This window comes from Notamacropus eugenii, chromosome 6 (genome assembly GCF_028372415.1).
Source record: "Notamacropus eugenii isolate mMacEug1 chromosome 6, mMacEug1.pri_v2, whole genome shotgun sequence".
Lineage (NCBI taxonomy): Eukaryota > Metazoa > Chordata > Mammalia > Diprotodontia > Macropodidae > Notamacropus > Notamacropus eugenii.
In genome coordinates, this window is record NC_092877.1 from 78,516,462 (window position 1) to 78,533,000 (window position 16,539).

General features: G+C 40.9%; 1 protein-coding gene across 3 annotated transcripts in view; it reads left to right on the top strand.

Annotated features, from left to right (window-relative positions):
- Window positions 1–4,834, top strand: part of SLC34A2 (solute carrier family 34 member 2) — a 151,349-nt gene extending 146,515 nt beyond the window's left edge. For all 3 annotated transcript variants that reach the window (XM_072620400.1, XM_072620401.1, XM_072620399.1), the window contains one exon: window positions 1,474–4,834. In XM_072620400.1, the coding sequence (XP_072476501.1) occupies window positions 1,474–2,106 (633 nt within the window). In that variant the 3' untranslated portion in view covers window positions 2,107–4,834. The remainder of the gene's footprint in view (window positions 1–1,473) is intronic.
- The last annotated feature ends 11,705 nt before the right edge of the window (window positions 4,835–16,539 follow it).

Here is a 16,539-nt window from a genome sequence, read left to right on the forward strand (position 1 = left end):
AAGTGCCTTGCCCAACATCACACAAATAGTATCAGTCAGAGGAAAAGCAGCATTATTTTCCATCTTACTCCAAGTCCAGGCCACAAAAAATGAAGATCTGGTGGTGTCATCAGGAATGGAAAGGAGGGGATCCATACAAGAGGTGCCACAGGAGGATTTAGGGACTGATCCCTTGGAAGGCAGGAGAGAGGGAAGGGACAAAGCTGAGATCTGCAGCCTAGACAAGGCCAGGATGGTGGTGCCCTTAACGTTCTCCAGTGTGAATATTGCCTCACTAGGTACCTGCCTTCTCCTCTTCCTCTCCTCCTGTCTCTGGCAAGGGAGGGAAATGGCACCTGCTGGTGTGTAGGCAGGCCAGGCAATGCCTGTGTAGGAGAAAGGTGACAAAAAAGGGTGGGTAGCAGGTCTGGGAGTAGAGCTTGATTCAAAGCATGATAACACAATGAGATGAATTTTGTAAAACAATGAATTCCAAAACTGATTTTGAAAATAATTACTATAAAAGTCTCATGGGTTCTGGAATGCAATAATTTTTTTTATTAATTTCGTTGCTTTTTAACTCACTGGTACTTAATTCCATTTGGAGCAATGTTTTTAATTAACTAAATTGTTTTTGAAGCCACTGTTTTGGAACTCAGCAAAAGTGGCTTAAAATATCCCTTTTGTTTTGTTTCTAAGCTAGGACTCAAGCTTTTCATTGCATTTAGCTCCTTCCTGCATGCCCATTTGCAAAGAGGCCCATTTTCATAGGATTTAAGTGCTGGAAGGGATCTTTGAGATCATCTAGTCATCCTTTTGTAGTCAAGAGCTTTTTGCTGAAGGTGGAGGTCATGCAGGTAGAAAGTGGCACAGCCAGTGCAGAATAGGAGCAGAATGGAAGCTTACTGGGGTCAGGTACTTTTCTGTGTCTCAAACATAGGGCTCTGCAATAGCTGTAGTAGTAGTATCAATGCTAATTGATTTAAATTGTAGCTAGGTCTTCAGACTCCACATGCATGGTTCTTCTTCTGACATCATCAGGAATACTCTTATTGGCAGAGTGCCTTGAAGTTTCCAAAGCACTTCACATAATGATCTCTCTGGATGTTCACAATAAGCCAGTGAAGGAAGGGCTCTGTTGCTTCTTCACAGATGAGCAAAGGGAGGCCAAGGCGAGCTTCTAACCCAAGTTTTCCTGACTTCAGGCCCAGTGCTCTCAAGGTCACACCTAATGTAACAATTATTCATCTCCTGCTGCTCTGTATTCTTGCAAAACTGAATAGACTGGACTAGATGCCTCTGCTGTCCCTCCTGGCTCTTAAGTTCATGAACCCACAATGAAAATATTTGTGATGATGATTTCTGTGACACCATTGACCTTTCCCTTCCCTTCTCATCGCCACTTGTCTCTGAGTTCCCTTCACTGTCCCTGATTGACTCCCTGTGTGTGTCTGCTAGATGAATTTTCATCTTATCTTGTCATTTTGGTTTCAGATTGCCCTGTGTCATTTCTTTTTCAACATCTCTGGAATCATTCTTTGGTATCCAATCCCATTCACACGTCTGCCGATCCGTCTTGCCAGGGGCCTAGGAAATATCACAGCCACCTACCGTTGGTTTGCCATCTTCTACCTGATCGTCTGCTTTTTCCTATTACCACTGATCGTCTTTGGCCTCTCCCTGGCAGGTTGGCCTGTGTTGGTGGGGGTAGGGGCACCCATCCTCTTTCTCTTGTTGGTGGTACTGGTGATGCGGGTCCTCCAAGCCCGCTGTCCTCAAATTCTCCCTAAGAAGCTTCAAACCTGGGACTTCTTGCCCCTGTGGATGCGCTCTCTTCAGCCCTGGGATGGGCTGGTATCTCTTCTCACGGGCAGCTGCTGCCAGCTGCCCTGCTGCTGGTGTTGTCGTATCTGCTGCCGCGTCTGCTGTCGGACATGCTGCGTGCTGTGTGGATGCCCCAAGTGCTGCCGCTGCAGTAAATGCTGTGATCTGTTTGAAGATGAGGAGAATGTCAAGGATATCCCCATCAAGGTTTCTGAGGTATATGAGAATGTGGCAGCCATAACTAAGGAGATCCAGCAGGAGGGCCAAGACCTAAAGACCTTCTCTAGCAGCACGGCTTTATAGTAAGATGGCGATTGGAGATCAGGAGAAAAGATGGATTATTTCTTGGTCTATCTGCCCTTCCTCCATTGAAGCATGGGAAGGGTAGGGTCAGATGGTTAGTTATCCATTGGAAAAATGGAGCCATAGAAATTTGCTATTCCTATCCTCCATCCCAGAACCCCAAGCATTAGCAGGTAAGGCTGGCTGACCATTGACAGAAACAATGATCAAATCACCGTCCTTACCAGGGCCACAATTCTCTCTCACATGATTTCTGGCACTCTAAAAGGTCTGGGACAAGAACCATAGGGATTTTGCAAGATGAATCCTGTCTAGGTCAGTTATTTATACTTTCTCCAGATACACTAGAGCCACTGACTAACAAGACTTGGTTTAAAGCCCTAAACAGTTTTCAGAAAGAAAAAGCTTGAGGAAAGAATTCCATTCCATATAGAAGTTATGCTTTTATTTTATTTTTAAATAAGTGTGAGTTTGGTTGCTAAGGCACATGGCTCTTCCCAGGAAAGACCTGACTGTAAATAGGAAATGAGTACTTCCTTGGTTCCACAAAGTTTGGAGGCAGGGCAGGCCTAGGTAGAGAAGATGCCAGCCAGTGACATGTACCACTCAGAACAGTCCTATTAAGTCACATGCCCCTCCATTCCCTGCCACATGGAGACTTGCAGGAAGGGGAAGGTTAAGAGCTGAGTTTTATCTATAGCAAACCATGTGGACACCCTTTCCATGCCCAGGAGAAACTGCTGGTGGTCAGCAGCATGTGCTGTGGCAGCTTCTCTGGTTAGTTAGATAGGTTTGAGCTGTCTCTACAGGCTGATGACCATGATGCCCAACACCAAAGATAAATTTTAGTGAGGTAGAACTATTGCATATGCTCATGCCCCTTCTTTCCTGATCTCCCCCTTTATAGTCTCCACAGTTTTTCCTGGGCAGTCTATAACCTGGCAATTTCTAGAACATTCAAAAGGTATTTCTGAAAGATAACAATTGAATTAAGAAGCAAAAAAAAGGTTGCAGATGTGTTTTTGAATCTCTTACTAATAGGGGGATGTGAAGGTGGTAATGTTCCCAGGGCAGTGAGCACTTGAGTTGCCAGTTGGTCAGCAGCTTCTTTGTAAGCAGCAGCTCAGACTTCTGCCATGGATCATTTTAAATATGGAATACTCCAGAAAGCCAGAATCACAAAGGTCAGTGCAAAGAACTGTTTCCACTCAGATAGTCTAAGGGCCTCATCTGTCATGAGGAGGTGGGGCAGGTTATGACAAACTCTCTATGGTTAGGAAAGATCCATTCCTCTGTCCATCTTACGCGATTGCCCGTCTCTTAAACCCTGGCTGTGAAAATTGGCCTTGATATTTTGTGGGCTAAGTTTTTTTCTGCAAACCCCAGTTAGTGGTTTATGAGTCATGTTGTGAAGTTTGTTTTACCCTCAGTGGGAGGGGGAATGGAATGAACTGAGCTGCCTGCAGGATCAGAGGACCATCCTGAGAGGACCTCCCAGGAGGCCCAAGGTGTCTTGAGAGCTGTGTCTTGTCTGATCCAGAGGGACTGGCCAGTGGACCAGCCCCCTGGCCTTTTAATGGGTGAATGGTCTTGCTGTGAGCCCTCTTCTTTCTGGGTCCTTGCATCTTTCTGTCCCTTTCACAGAAAAGAAAACCTGCCAGACCTGCTGAGAGGAGGTAGAGAGGCAGTGGCCCTGCCCTAGGGAAAATGTGGATTTCAAAAGCATGACCCTCCTCAGACAGACCATGCCTAGTTTCTTCTGCATCCTCAAAGGATGATAGTCTGGCTAGACAAAAGCACCTTGTCAACCTTCAGCTTTAAGATCACCTGTTAAAGATTAGTCTGGAACCTCTTTCCAAATTTTCTTTCATTTGCCAGGAATGAGCTTTGTCCATTTCCATTTCTTGTCTTCTTTGGTCCCTTAAACTCGTGCTTCTTAAAAGAGGCTGCTTGGTGAATATGTGACTGGAAAGGCTTGAGCCAGTCAGCATCCCCAGAGGGTAATCTAGAAGGCTGAATTGACCAGTCAGCCTTGGTCCCAAAGCCCCTTTTGATGTATGTGTGTGTGCACGTGAGTGGGGTGAGGAAGCTTGTACATACTAGCCTCTCTGATGCTCTCTCTTTGCCTTTCATGGGCCAGTCTTCTAAGAATGAACAACTTCACTCGCCTTTCTGCCAGCCACATACATTTCTTTCCTCTCATCCCACTTAACTGAGCTCTACCAATAATTTCCAAGTTCCAAAGAGAATATAGAAAAGGGGAATATAGGATGAGGAAGAACAACTAGCCCATTTCCCTAATCACATGTCACCCCATTTGGGATCATATGGAGCCTTCCCCTGACCTTCCACTGTGTATATAACTCTTCCTAAACATATACCAATATAGTCTATATGTATAGACCCTGAAATGTATGGCTTTTTCATGTTATGTAGAAAATAACTTGTATGATTCTGGTTTTATATTACTTACCTTTGAAAACAAGAAAGTATTTATCTATGAAATATATACGTATAAAAAGGCAATATAAGCAAAAAAGTGTATATTTTGCAATATCTTTTCAATTTGTCCACACCACACTGTAAATATATATGTTAAGCATCTCAGTAGACCCATTTGCACTTTATATGCTTTTTTTCCACTGGGATTATTCATGTGATCTGTGTACCTAATGTGATTCTCATATTTTTGGAAAGAAAGAAATAATAAAAGATATTCAAACACAAAGGGGATGCATTTTTGAAGATTCCAGAATGGTTACTTTAATTTACTCTAACATTTTCTTCTTATCCTTAAAAACTCTTCAAAATGCTTCTTGTTCATAAGAGCCCCTCCCCAATTAGCAGAAGTAAGTGTCAGATCAGGTATCCTGTCCAGAGTCTGAGCAGGAATCTCAGGGCTAGAGTTAGGGTCCACCCTGTGAGATCCTTTATTTTTTCTTATTCTGGTTCCTGGATCTGGAAGCCTGAAATTGATCTGCATAATTATTGTTAGAAGGCACTATTTCTTGCCCTTTTCTTTCCAATTGAATGTTTCCAGGTTAAGGAGTTAGGTCAAAGAGCTGCCATCAGCCCAAACTAGAAAGCATGGAGGTGCCATTTAATTAGTCAGTACCCTGACAAGCATCATGTGACTGATTTCAAAATGGAAGTGGAATCTGATAGATGATGGTACAGAGGTTGCCAAGGGCTGGGATGCAAATGAAAACCCAGCCTTTTAGAAACTCCTAATTATCCTTTTCTTCTGCAGTCCACACTCATTAATACAGAGGAGTGTGTTATTAAGTGTCAATTTTGCCATCAGAAGACAAGTTTGTGAATAAGTCACACTTGCCAGTCTAGCCTGGGTGGCTGGCTCTTGTACAGCATAGGGAGCATACATTTTATTGTCAGAACATAAATTATCCTCTCTCATTTGGCTGGGGTTAATCAAAGAGGCTCAAAGTTTCTCTGGTACCAGCCTGTTTCTGCTGAGATTAGAAGATTCTTCCACCTCCCTTGGCAGGGGGCATGGGTAGCACCATTTCTCCCTGGCTGCCCAACTGTGGGGTAGTAGAAAGAGTGCTGAACATTCCTAGTACTTACCCCTAGGATTATCTTAAGAAAAGAAAGAGAAAAGGCTTCCCAAGCTTTTAAAATGCTATATAAATATCAACTCTGGCAAATGCTATGTATCTAAGGCTCTCTCCTCCCAGAAGTTTAGTAAGATGGGGCACATAGAGTGATCAACTGGTGTTAGCACTAGTCAGCCATATGAGGGAAGCAGAGAGATTTTAGCTTTAGGAGGAGATGGCTTAAGGAAGAATAAGGGCTTGGAAAGTGGAGCCCAAAAGAGCCTAGACAATTGGCTGTAGGTTGTGAAAGTCAGGGAGACAGTCCTGGCAATCTGAGAATACTGGATTGGCAAGCACAGCTACTCCTAGCAGAGTCCACCATTTTCTCAGCTTGCCCTGGAGGCAGGGCCCTTAGATTCCAGACTATCTAGACAAAGTAGTCATCTTATATCAGGAGCCACCTTGGCTTGTGGCTTTTAAGTGTCTTTTCGTTTAAACACTGTTTCCTCAGTGGTGGTTTGGGACTTCAGAACCAACTATTAAGGCGACCAGTAGTTATGGCCCCAGCAGGGACAAGATGGTTCTTTTCACAAGTCACTAGGCACACACTTGCCCTTGAGGAATTTGTAATTTCAAGAATGACATCACAGTAGTCAGAGAACCCTTAAAGGACATACAGACAAGTGGACAAAGGGAAGCTTTCAAGGAAGGGAAAGGAATGTCTAGAGCTCCGAACATGGAGAAGTTAGGGAGGTCTTTGATGGACTGTCTTGAAAAGACTAGAAAATCCGATTATTTTAAAATAACTGGGAGGAAATGGAAAGAGCAATGGGCTTTTGGCACCAACCTAAGAGACCTAGAGTCACATAGAATAAAAGCCAAATAGTGACAGGGCCAGAGAGATGATCCCTATAATCCTAGTTGGGGAGGGGGGAAGAGACAGGTGAGATACAAAGGTGACTGTCAGGAATGATCTCCTGATTATTGACCTAGAGCCCAAATTCCTCAAAAGCCAAAACTCACAATCAGGTGATTGTCAAAGGTACTATTAGCCAAGCTTATTTGTCTATATTATTGATGGCTTCCATGGAGAGTTTATCGGTAGGGCTTTGAGCAGACTCCAGTTTTCATGAGTGTGACAGCATTTTCTAGGGCCCCCAATCTCTCCTCCTTGACCCAAGAAGTATGAGGATGTAGTGCATTCCCAAATAACCAAAGTACAAAGTAGAGGACAAAGAAAAATGTATGACCTAAAGAATTCTTTTGGGGATTCTTGATCTTACTCCAAATATTCATCAGAAACCTTTGAAATAACAGCCCCTTTGGGGGCAGGTAAGTGGTACACTGGTTAGAGCACCAACCCTGGAGTCAGAAGGATCTGAATTCAAATCTGGCCTCAGACAGTTACTCGTTGTATGACCAAGTCACTTAAGCCCAATTGCCTCAAAAATATTTGATCCCCAATTGATAAATGGGCAAAGGATATGAACAGGCAGTTTTCAGAGGAAGAGATTAAAGCTATCTATAGTCATACTAAAAAATGTTCTAAATCACTATTGATTAGAGAAATGCAAATCAAAACAACCCTGAGGTACCACATCACACCTATCAGATTGGCTAACATGACAAAACAGAAAAATGATAAATGTTGGAGAAGATGTGAGGAAATTGGAACACTAATGCATTGTTTGTTGGTGAAGTTGTGAACTGATCCAAGCATTCTGGAGAGCAATTTGGAATTATGCGCAAAAGGCTATAAAATCTTGCATGCCCTTTGACCCAGTGATATTACTTCTAGGTCTGTATCCAAAAGAGATCATAAAAATGGGAAATGGACCCACATGTGCAAAAGTATTTATAGCAGCTCTTTTTGTGGTGGCCAAGAATTGGAAATTGAGGGGATGTCCATCAACTGGGGAATGGCTGAACAAGTTGTGGTATATGAATGCAATGGAATACTATTGTGCTGTAAGAAATGATGGGCAGGCGGATCTCAGAAAAACCTGGAAAGATTTGAATGAACTGATGCTGAGTGAAGTGAGCAGAACCAGGAGAACACTGTACACAGTAACATCCACATTGTGTGATGACTAACTTTCATAGACTTGTCTCTTCTCAGCAATGCAAAGATCTAAGACAGTTTCAAAAGACTCATGATGGAAAGTGCTATCCACATCCAGAAAAAGTCTACAGAGTCTGAATGCAAATTGAAACATACTATTTGCTCTTTTTTCTTCTGTTGTTTTGTTTTGTTTCTTCTTTCGTGTGGTTCCTTCCATTGGTTCTAATACTTCTTTATAACATGATTAATGTGAAAATTTTTAAAAATTTTTTTCTCATAACCAGAATATTGTTGGATTCTAGTTTTTAATCCATTCTGAGATCTATATCCATTTAATGGGCAAGTTCATCCCATTTGCATTCACAGTTATTATAATTACTGTGTATTTCCCTCCATTCTATTTTCTTCTGTTTATCTTTCTCTCCCTCCCTCCCTCTCCCCCCCCATGTCTCTCCTCCAAAGTCTCTTGTTCTGACCAGTATCTCCCTTAATCTGCCCTCCCTTTTATTACCCTCCTGCTTTCTCTTATCCCTTTCCCCTCCTACTTTTCTGTTGGGAAAAATGGAGTTCTGTACCCGTCTGAGTGTGTGTGTGTGTTATACATTATAGATATACACATATATACATATACATATTTACCTTTTTGAACCAATACTGAGGAGAGTGAGGTTCAGTCATTTCCCACTTTACGCTGATTCCCCTCTTCACTGTAAAAGCTAATCATCACTCACCTCCTTTATGTAGAAAATTTCCCATTCCACCTCTCCATTCTCCTACCTCATACATCTCTCTTTCTAATGCCTTCATTTTTTTAGCTCATTCCAACATAATCAACTCATATGCATGCCGTCTGTCTATGCACTCTCCTAACTGCCATAACAATAAATTTTTAGGAGTTTCACGTATCATCTTCCCATGTAGCAATGTGAACAGTTTAACTTTAAGTCCCTTATGATTTCTTTTTCTTATTTAGGTTTTTATGCTTCTTTTGAGTCTTGTATTTGAACGTCAGAGTTTGCATTGAACTCTGGTCTTTTCATCAGGAATGTTTGAAAGTCCTCTATTTCTTTTTTCCCTTGAAGGATTACACTCATGTTTGCTGTGCAGATTATTGTTGGCTGCATTCCTAGCTTCTTTGCTTTGCAGAATATTATATTCTAAGGTCTCCCTTCCTTTAAGGTGGAAGTTGCTAAATCTTGCATTATCCTGACTGTGGCTCATATTTAAATTGTTTCTTTCTGATGACTCTCAGTATTTTCTCTTTGACTTGGGAGTCAAAGAGATTTGACTGTAGTCAAAGGGATTTGGCTGTAGTATTTCGGGAGTTTTCCTTTTGTGGTCTCTTTCAGTAGGTGATGCATGTGTTTTTTCACTATCTATTTTGCCCTCTGGACCTAAGACATTGGGGTACTTTTCCTTCATAATTTTTTGCAATTTGATGCCTAGGTTGTCTTTTGATCATGGTTTTCTGGCAGTCCAATTATCTCCAAATTCTCTCTCCTTGGTCTATTTTCCAGATCAATTGTTTTTCTTTTTCTTTTCTTTCTTTTTCTTTCTTTGTGAGGCAGTCAGGATTAAGTGACTTGCCCAGGGTCACACAACTAGTTAATGTCAAGTATCTGAGGCTGAATTTGAAGTCAAGTCTGCCTGACTTCAGGACAGGTGCTCTATCCTCACTGCCCCTTTGGTCAGTTGTTTTTCCAATGAGATAGTTCACATTTTCTTCTATTTTCCATTCTTTTAACTTTTATTATTTGTCTATGTCTTATGGAGTCATTACATCCCACTTGTCCAATTCTAATTTTTAAGGATTTATTTTTTTAGTGAGTTTTTGTACCTATTTTTCCATTTGGTTAATTCTGCTTATTAAGGAGTTTTTTCTTTTCTATTTTACCTAGTCTGCTTTTTTATGCTTTCTTTTTAAATGACTTAATATTTTCCCCAATTACATGTAAAAACAATTCTAAACATTCATTTTTTTAAATTTTGAGTTCCAAATTCTCTTTGTTCCTCCCTCATTGCGAAAGCAATCAATTTGATATAGATTATACATGTGCAGTTGTGCAAAACATATTTTTACTTTCATGAAGTTGTAAAACATGACCAAAAAAACACACTTGATCTGCAGTCAGACACCATCAGTTCATTCTCTGGAGACAGTATTTTTCATCTTAAGCTGTTTGGAATTGTCATAGATCACTGTATTTCTGGGAATAATTAAGTCATTCACAGTTGATCCTCATACAATATCGTTGTTATTGTGTATAATGTTCTTCTAGTTCTGCTCACTTCAGTTTGCATCAGTTCATGCAAATCTTTCCAGGCTTTTCTGAAAGCATCCTGCTTGTCATTTCTTATAGCACAGTCGTATTCCATCACAATCACATATTATAACTTGTTCAGTCGTCCCCAAATTGATGTATATCCCCTAAATTTCCAATTCTTTGCCATCATTAAAAGACTCTCTTATCGCCTCTGAACTGAGAGCTCCTGATGCTGCTGCTGCTGCTTTGATCAAGACCACCTCCAAGTCCTACCACTAGTGCTGCCTCTGTTATGCTACAGTTTGGCCTTCCACCTGGCTTCGCAGACCTCTCTTTCTGACCTCCAAAGCTGTCTTGTGGTGACCTTTTGTTGGGTCTGCCTCTCCAAAATTTTATTCAAGATGTTATTTTAAAGTCGTTTGGAAGAGAAGGTTAGGAAAGGTTGACTGGGTTGCTTGGCTCCTTTCTATGAGTGCTATTTATAATAAAAATAGTAATAAAATGATATATAAATGTAAGCCATTATTGTTTCCACTGTCATTATTTACTATATACAGGATGCCCCTGAAGTCTTAGTCCAGTTTTAAGCTTTAATACCTTAAAACCACAGGGAGCATTTTTTTTTATCTAGCTGTATAAGAAAAAAAACTACCTTTCCTTAAATTGTTACTTACTGCCTAGAAGAACTTTCTTACCCTGACCATCTCTGACCCTCCTCATGCTGCCCTGGAGGTAGGAACCCCTCTGTTCCCAGAAAAGGTAGAAGAGCTGGAAAAGAACTCTATATCCAAGGAATATCAATTCCATTAACCTTTGCACATGTAAGTATAAAAATAGTGGTAAGTGGGATTCCAAAGCCTTTTCAAGATGAGCAGAACATTTCCCTATCTTTAATCCTTACAGGTACCCAATTCACCATCAATATCAGTGGTAGGACCATTAACATCAAATCCCATGTGTAGTAAATTACTTTTAGGAGACTTACAGCAAAATATTAGTATTGGGGCAATGTGTCAAACTAAATAGTTGCATGAGCTTGAAAAAGTCACTCCATTTTCTTGGGTCCCATTTATTACATAAGTATACTTGAAGAGTTCATTCCATAGTCCTTTCTAGTCCTACCAGAGCAGGTGAGTAGATGGGAACAGAATAAGCTCTTAATAGCTGTGTGATCTTGGAGCTGAAAGCAATTTGGATGGCGTGACTTTGCCCTGAGGCACTGAATGTAGAGGGCACCCAACTTAGAGGGCTTGCGATCCTTCAGCACCACAGAGACAACAGAGTTAGCATCTGCTTAGCAAGGATCATTAGTCAAAATAGAAGCTCCAGGATAGTGGGCTGGAGTATGCTCTTCCTCCAGTGGTATCCTTGCATTTAATGTTTCAGGAATTTCTGTCTCCACAGCATAGTATTCTCTGTCCCTACCTCCTACCTCCCTACCTCTACCTGGTACAAAAATTCCATATCAGAGCTCTGCCAAATCACTTTTCTCTTTAGACTTGTTTCCTAATGTATAAAATGAAGAATGAGGATAGACTCTAAGTTCCTTTGCAATTCTAACATTCGACAGTGACTATCACATACGTATAAATATGTATATATGATATATATGTGACTCAAGGTCCCACAAGGAGTTAATGGCAGAGAACTAGAAAATGGGTTTCGCGACAGCTCGCTCAATGCTCTTTCCACACCCCAGGCTTTCAGCCCTATTCTTTAGACTCACTTCAGAGAACAATTGTTTATTCTTAAATCTGGTTAATGTTCAACTAAAAATAAGGACTTTTATTTGAAACGTTTTTTAAAAAAGGTTAAGTGTCAATGGAAAGCTGCCTTTTGACAAGATCTATGAAGCTTAAGATAACACATAGTTTATTACTCAAGTCTCTGGGTTCACAGAAAGATATTATCCCAAATAATGAAATGCTGTCAGATTCTTCTAATTCTTAGGGACCTTTGGCACATACTTAGGTATATTCATCTTTTCCCATTTTTCTCATCTTATGTTGTCAAGGAAGTGGGGCTAAGAAGAAAATGTAACCTTTGGAATAACAAATACCACTTGATCAATCAATTGGCATATATAGCGTATGACCTTGTCTTTGCCTTCACATCTCATAGATAATCAATGAGGCAAGACATTAATCTTGAAACAACAGAAAAAAATACAAGAGAGTGTATAATTATTTGCTAAATTTTGTGGCACCAAAGATAAAGGAAGGAGACATTGGAGAAGGTAGAAAAGTATGATTTAAAGTCAATAATCCTGAACCTAACCACTGACTCTGACACTAGGTGTATGCAATTGGGTCAGTCACATCATCTCCCTCGGCCTGTTTTCTTTTTCTATTTTGACAATTTTGCTAATTGAAAGGTAAAATCAAAAGCAAATATGAGATCTACACATTGGAGAAATACTAAGAAAGCCACCCTGGAGGAAAGACATTTTCCCAGGCTAAAGACGCTTATAGCAATCTGTTTCCCCAAGCCTAATTTGCATACAACTGTCGGGAGTAGTTTGGAATGATGCCTGGGAAAATCTGGCCCCACAAAGGGTTTTGTGACTATTAGTCAAATGTCCATTGACTAGTTATGTTTTAGTCAACAGAAATGAAGATTTTGCTAATCACCATTGACCTAGAACTAAGAAAAAAAACCCTGTTTTCTCTAGAGAGAGTATTTAAGAAAAGATTTCAAAGCTGATTGGAATCATTCTCATTCCACATTGCTTGTACTTTGGCTTTCATCATCTCCCTCCCACTTGGACTCTGCCTCTGCATTTCTGGGCGCTGATTGGAGAACCTGACCTTCCCTTGCCTGGATCCGGCTTCCATGTCACCTCCTAGACATCAGCATACTGTTACTGTGCTCATCTTTGCCACCGTTTTCCTCTACTCACCTTTATGTTTTATATCTTCCAACTGGAATGTAAGCTTTTTGAAGATAGAGACTGTCTTTTTTACTTATATTTGTATCCTGAAATGCTTAGCACAGGGTCTGGCACATAGTAAGAGCTTAATAAATGTTTTATCTAGCTGTACGGACCTTTCTGAGAGTTCTGAGAGGAACTGGAAAAGTCCTGCATATCCCCACCTAAGAGTCTCTGCCCTTTCTGAAAGTGAAGACGAGTAATCCAACTTTGGTACAGGAACACAGCATGAACAGAGAAGCAACCTCACTTAGCAAAGGCTCTGGAAAGTAGGGGCCAAGATCTACAATACCTGTACCAGAAGATCTAAAAGAAATATGGCACTTTACGTTGAAAAAGACCTTAAGTTTGCTAAGTGGGCCTGGGAAGGGATGAAGCTTGTGAATTATTGTAAATTTCAAGGCAGAAAGAAAGTAAAAGAAAGTTATGTGGAAAACCAAATACTTATATTGAGTTTATGCTGTGTGTGTGTGTGTGTGTGTGTGTATGTGTGTGTGTATGTGAGAATATATGTGCAAGGGAAAAAATAATGGTAGGAGATCTAATATCTTGCCTTAAAAAAAAAAAGATGGCTTTTTTACTTCTTCATATGCTCAGTTTATTATCCTGTTACTTTATGGTAACAAGAAATTATAAGACCCAGGAATTATTTACTCTTGATTTGGTGCTGCTTTTTATAACTTTAGACCCTGGGGATGAGGCTATTGAAACAAATTTCCTCGAAGAGGTACATACTCTCCTTCCAGGCTGGTGGTAAGTTAGTCATTCATTTAATCATTCATTATAATTACTGAGCAGCCACCAGGTACAAAGCATTCTACTAGGTATTTTGCAGTATATAAAAGGGTCCTTACCCTTGAGGAACGTATACTGTAGTATAGGAGGTTATGTGTGTCCATAAATACCCGTAGGAGTGTATGGATGTTGGGGGAAGGCTGGTACTTCAGGTGTGAGCACTGCTGATCTCTTCTCAGGGCTGCTTCCTACCTTTTGAGCAGCGGATAGGTGGCACAGTGGCTACAGCTCTGGCCTCGGGTACTTATTAGTTGTGTGTCCCTGAGCAAGTCACTTAACCCAGTTTGCCTCAGTTTCCTCACCTGTAAAATAAGCAGAAGGAAATGGCAAGCCACTGTATTGATAATGCATTTTTGCTCATTGTTAATGTAATTTAACTTCTTAATTAATGGATTTTCCATCCAGTCATAGGCCTCTATGACCTGCTTAAGTCACATGGGTCTAAGTCACATGGAACAGAAAAGGGTAGAACAGGAGGGGTGGAGCAGGAAGAAGCAGAGCTAGAGCAGAGCTGAGAGGAAGTCAGTCAGAGAGCATTCAGAGATGGGAAAGGCAGCGAGTGGGAGTGAGAGAGCCTGCTTGTGATTTGTTTCATGGAGCTGGTTTGTGGGAAGTCTAACAGAGGGAAGGCTTGGGGCTTGTGTTGTTCTCTGCATTTTTATTGTGTATAGATTATGATGGATTTTGCTTTCTGGTGTGTGGATAAATGTTTTGGTTCTGTCTTCCATGTGGAGAGTCTGTTGTATTTTGCAATTCAGAATTGCACCAGCATATTCATGACTACCATAGGTGCTGTGAATATTGCATTGGTGCTACAGACACTCTAAAACCCCAAATGGGGTCATGAAGAGTTGGAAATGACTGAAAAACAACAATAAATTCTACCTTTGGTGTCCATCTGATTCATCCAACTCATATCTGTGTCTCCAAAAAGCTACAGCATGCACAGTGACCACACTCCAGTAAACCATTTGAGTAGATCAGTAAAACCAGGTTTTGGGTAACCGAGGGATCTCAAACCTGTTGGTGAGTTAGGGGGAATGTCTGTCTCAAGTATGTGAAGATTTTCTTCAGTGGAATGGTCATGAGAACAGTTTGTTCCAAGGTCCATGAAGGTGGCTAAAGCAGGCACTGTGGAGTGCTTACAGCTTGGTTAGACATTGAAGATACCAAGGTCATCCACTGCATCCCAAGTTACTGCCAGTCATCTTGACTTCTGTCTTGCTGCTAGACTTTGATACCTCTGGAAGAGAGAGGTCAATGACTTTGCACTACTCTACCTCACTTAAATCCAATTTATGCACAAGTCAAAAGTCATCACCCATACCATTTTATTATTTTTACCTACCTCAGTAGACAAATGATAAAGTGGTAGTTGTGAATACACTGGTTGCTGCAGACACAGCCTACTATATAGCTGGCCCAGGCCATAGGGTCATCTTCTCATTGGAATGAAGCAGCAGTGAAATTCAGCAGCCACCAGGGTCTCTGAGCAGCCTTTTCAAAGGACTGCACTGCTCACCTCCTAGCATAAGGAAAGAGATCGAAAAGATGTCCTAAAAATTGTCTGTTCCACCTAACCTAACCATAGCCTACTTACAGCTATAAGTGAGAATCCCACCTTTTGGTCAAAACACAAAAAAAGTACAAAAACTTTTGCCAAGATGATTCTACTCACCATTGGTAAATGAAACCTTTGCACACTTATGGGCAACATGAAATCTAGTAGACCTGAAAAAATGAACAGCTCTTAATGCAAAAGAACTCAGAAAGATCTCAGGAGACCCTAAATGAAACAAGGCTGGCAAATGAAGACCAGCTTACCAAAGTTGGAGCTGGATAGATAGTTTTTTAGAGTGGCTGCAGTGATGAGGAGCACCATGTTGGCATAAGTTTCACAATCAAAATTATTCTAGTCAATAAGCTTGTATGTCTCCCAAAAAGATTGAATGACAGGCTCATGACAATGTGATTTCCACTTGCAGGAATGCACCATGCCACCATCATCAGTGTGTATGTTCCCACCATGACAAACCCTGATGAGGTCAAAGAAAAATTTTAGGGAGATCTGGAGACCTTCATCACCAATGTGCTGAAAGAAGGCAAGCTTATAATTCTGAGTGACTTGAATACCACAATAAACATAGACTATTAGACTTGGGAACAAGGAAGTAGGAAACAGCAGACTTGTGCATCTCATGACCTTCTCAGCACATCTTTCATTTACCTAAATACAATAAAACTTCATGGATGCAACTTCTAAGCATTTAATAGATTGCCATTGCAAGGAGAAGAGATAGACGGGAAGTGGAAGTGATGAAGGTGATGTGTGCAGGGTGCTAGACCAATCATAGACTTATCCTCTCCAAGCTGAACATTTGCTATCAAGAAAAGCAGCAGCATTAAGGCAAAAAGACTACAAGAAGATTTAATGTCAATAGATTAGAGCACTTCTTGGAGCATGAACATTTTGTTGTTAAAGGGAAAGCTGAAGCCATACATGCTTGGCAACAGTGGAGCAGGAAAGGACTGAGCAGCTTTCAGATTTGGTGTATAACACTGCGTTTACTCATCTGGGGCAGATTACTTGCAAACATCAAGACTGGTTTGGTGAAAATGATGAAGAAATTCAGAAGCTTCTAAGAAAAAATGAAAACTCTATAGGACCTTCTAGCAGGATAGCTTACTCTTTTGGGTTATGTGGCAAGAGGAAATTTTCCCCCAAGACTTCAAGGATGCCTCCATTGTCCATCTCTATAAAGTAAGGGAAATAGTTTGCCCTGTGACAATCATGGGGGGGGGTGGAGGGGGTTTTTCTCTTGGTCATTG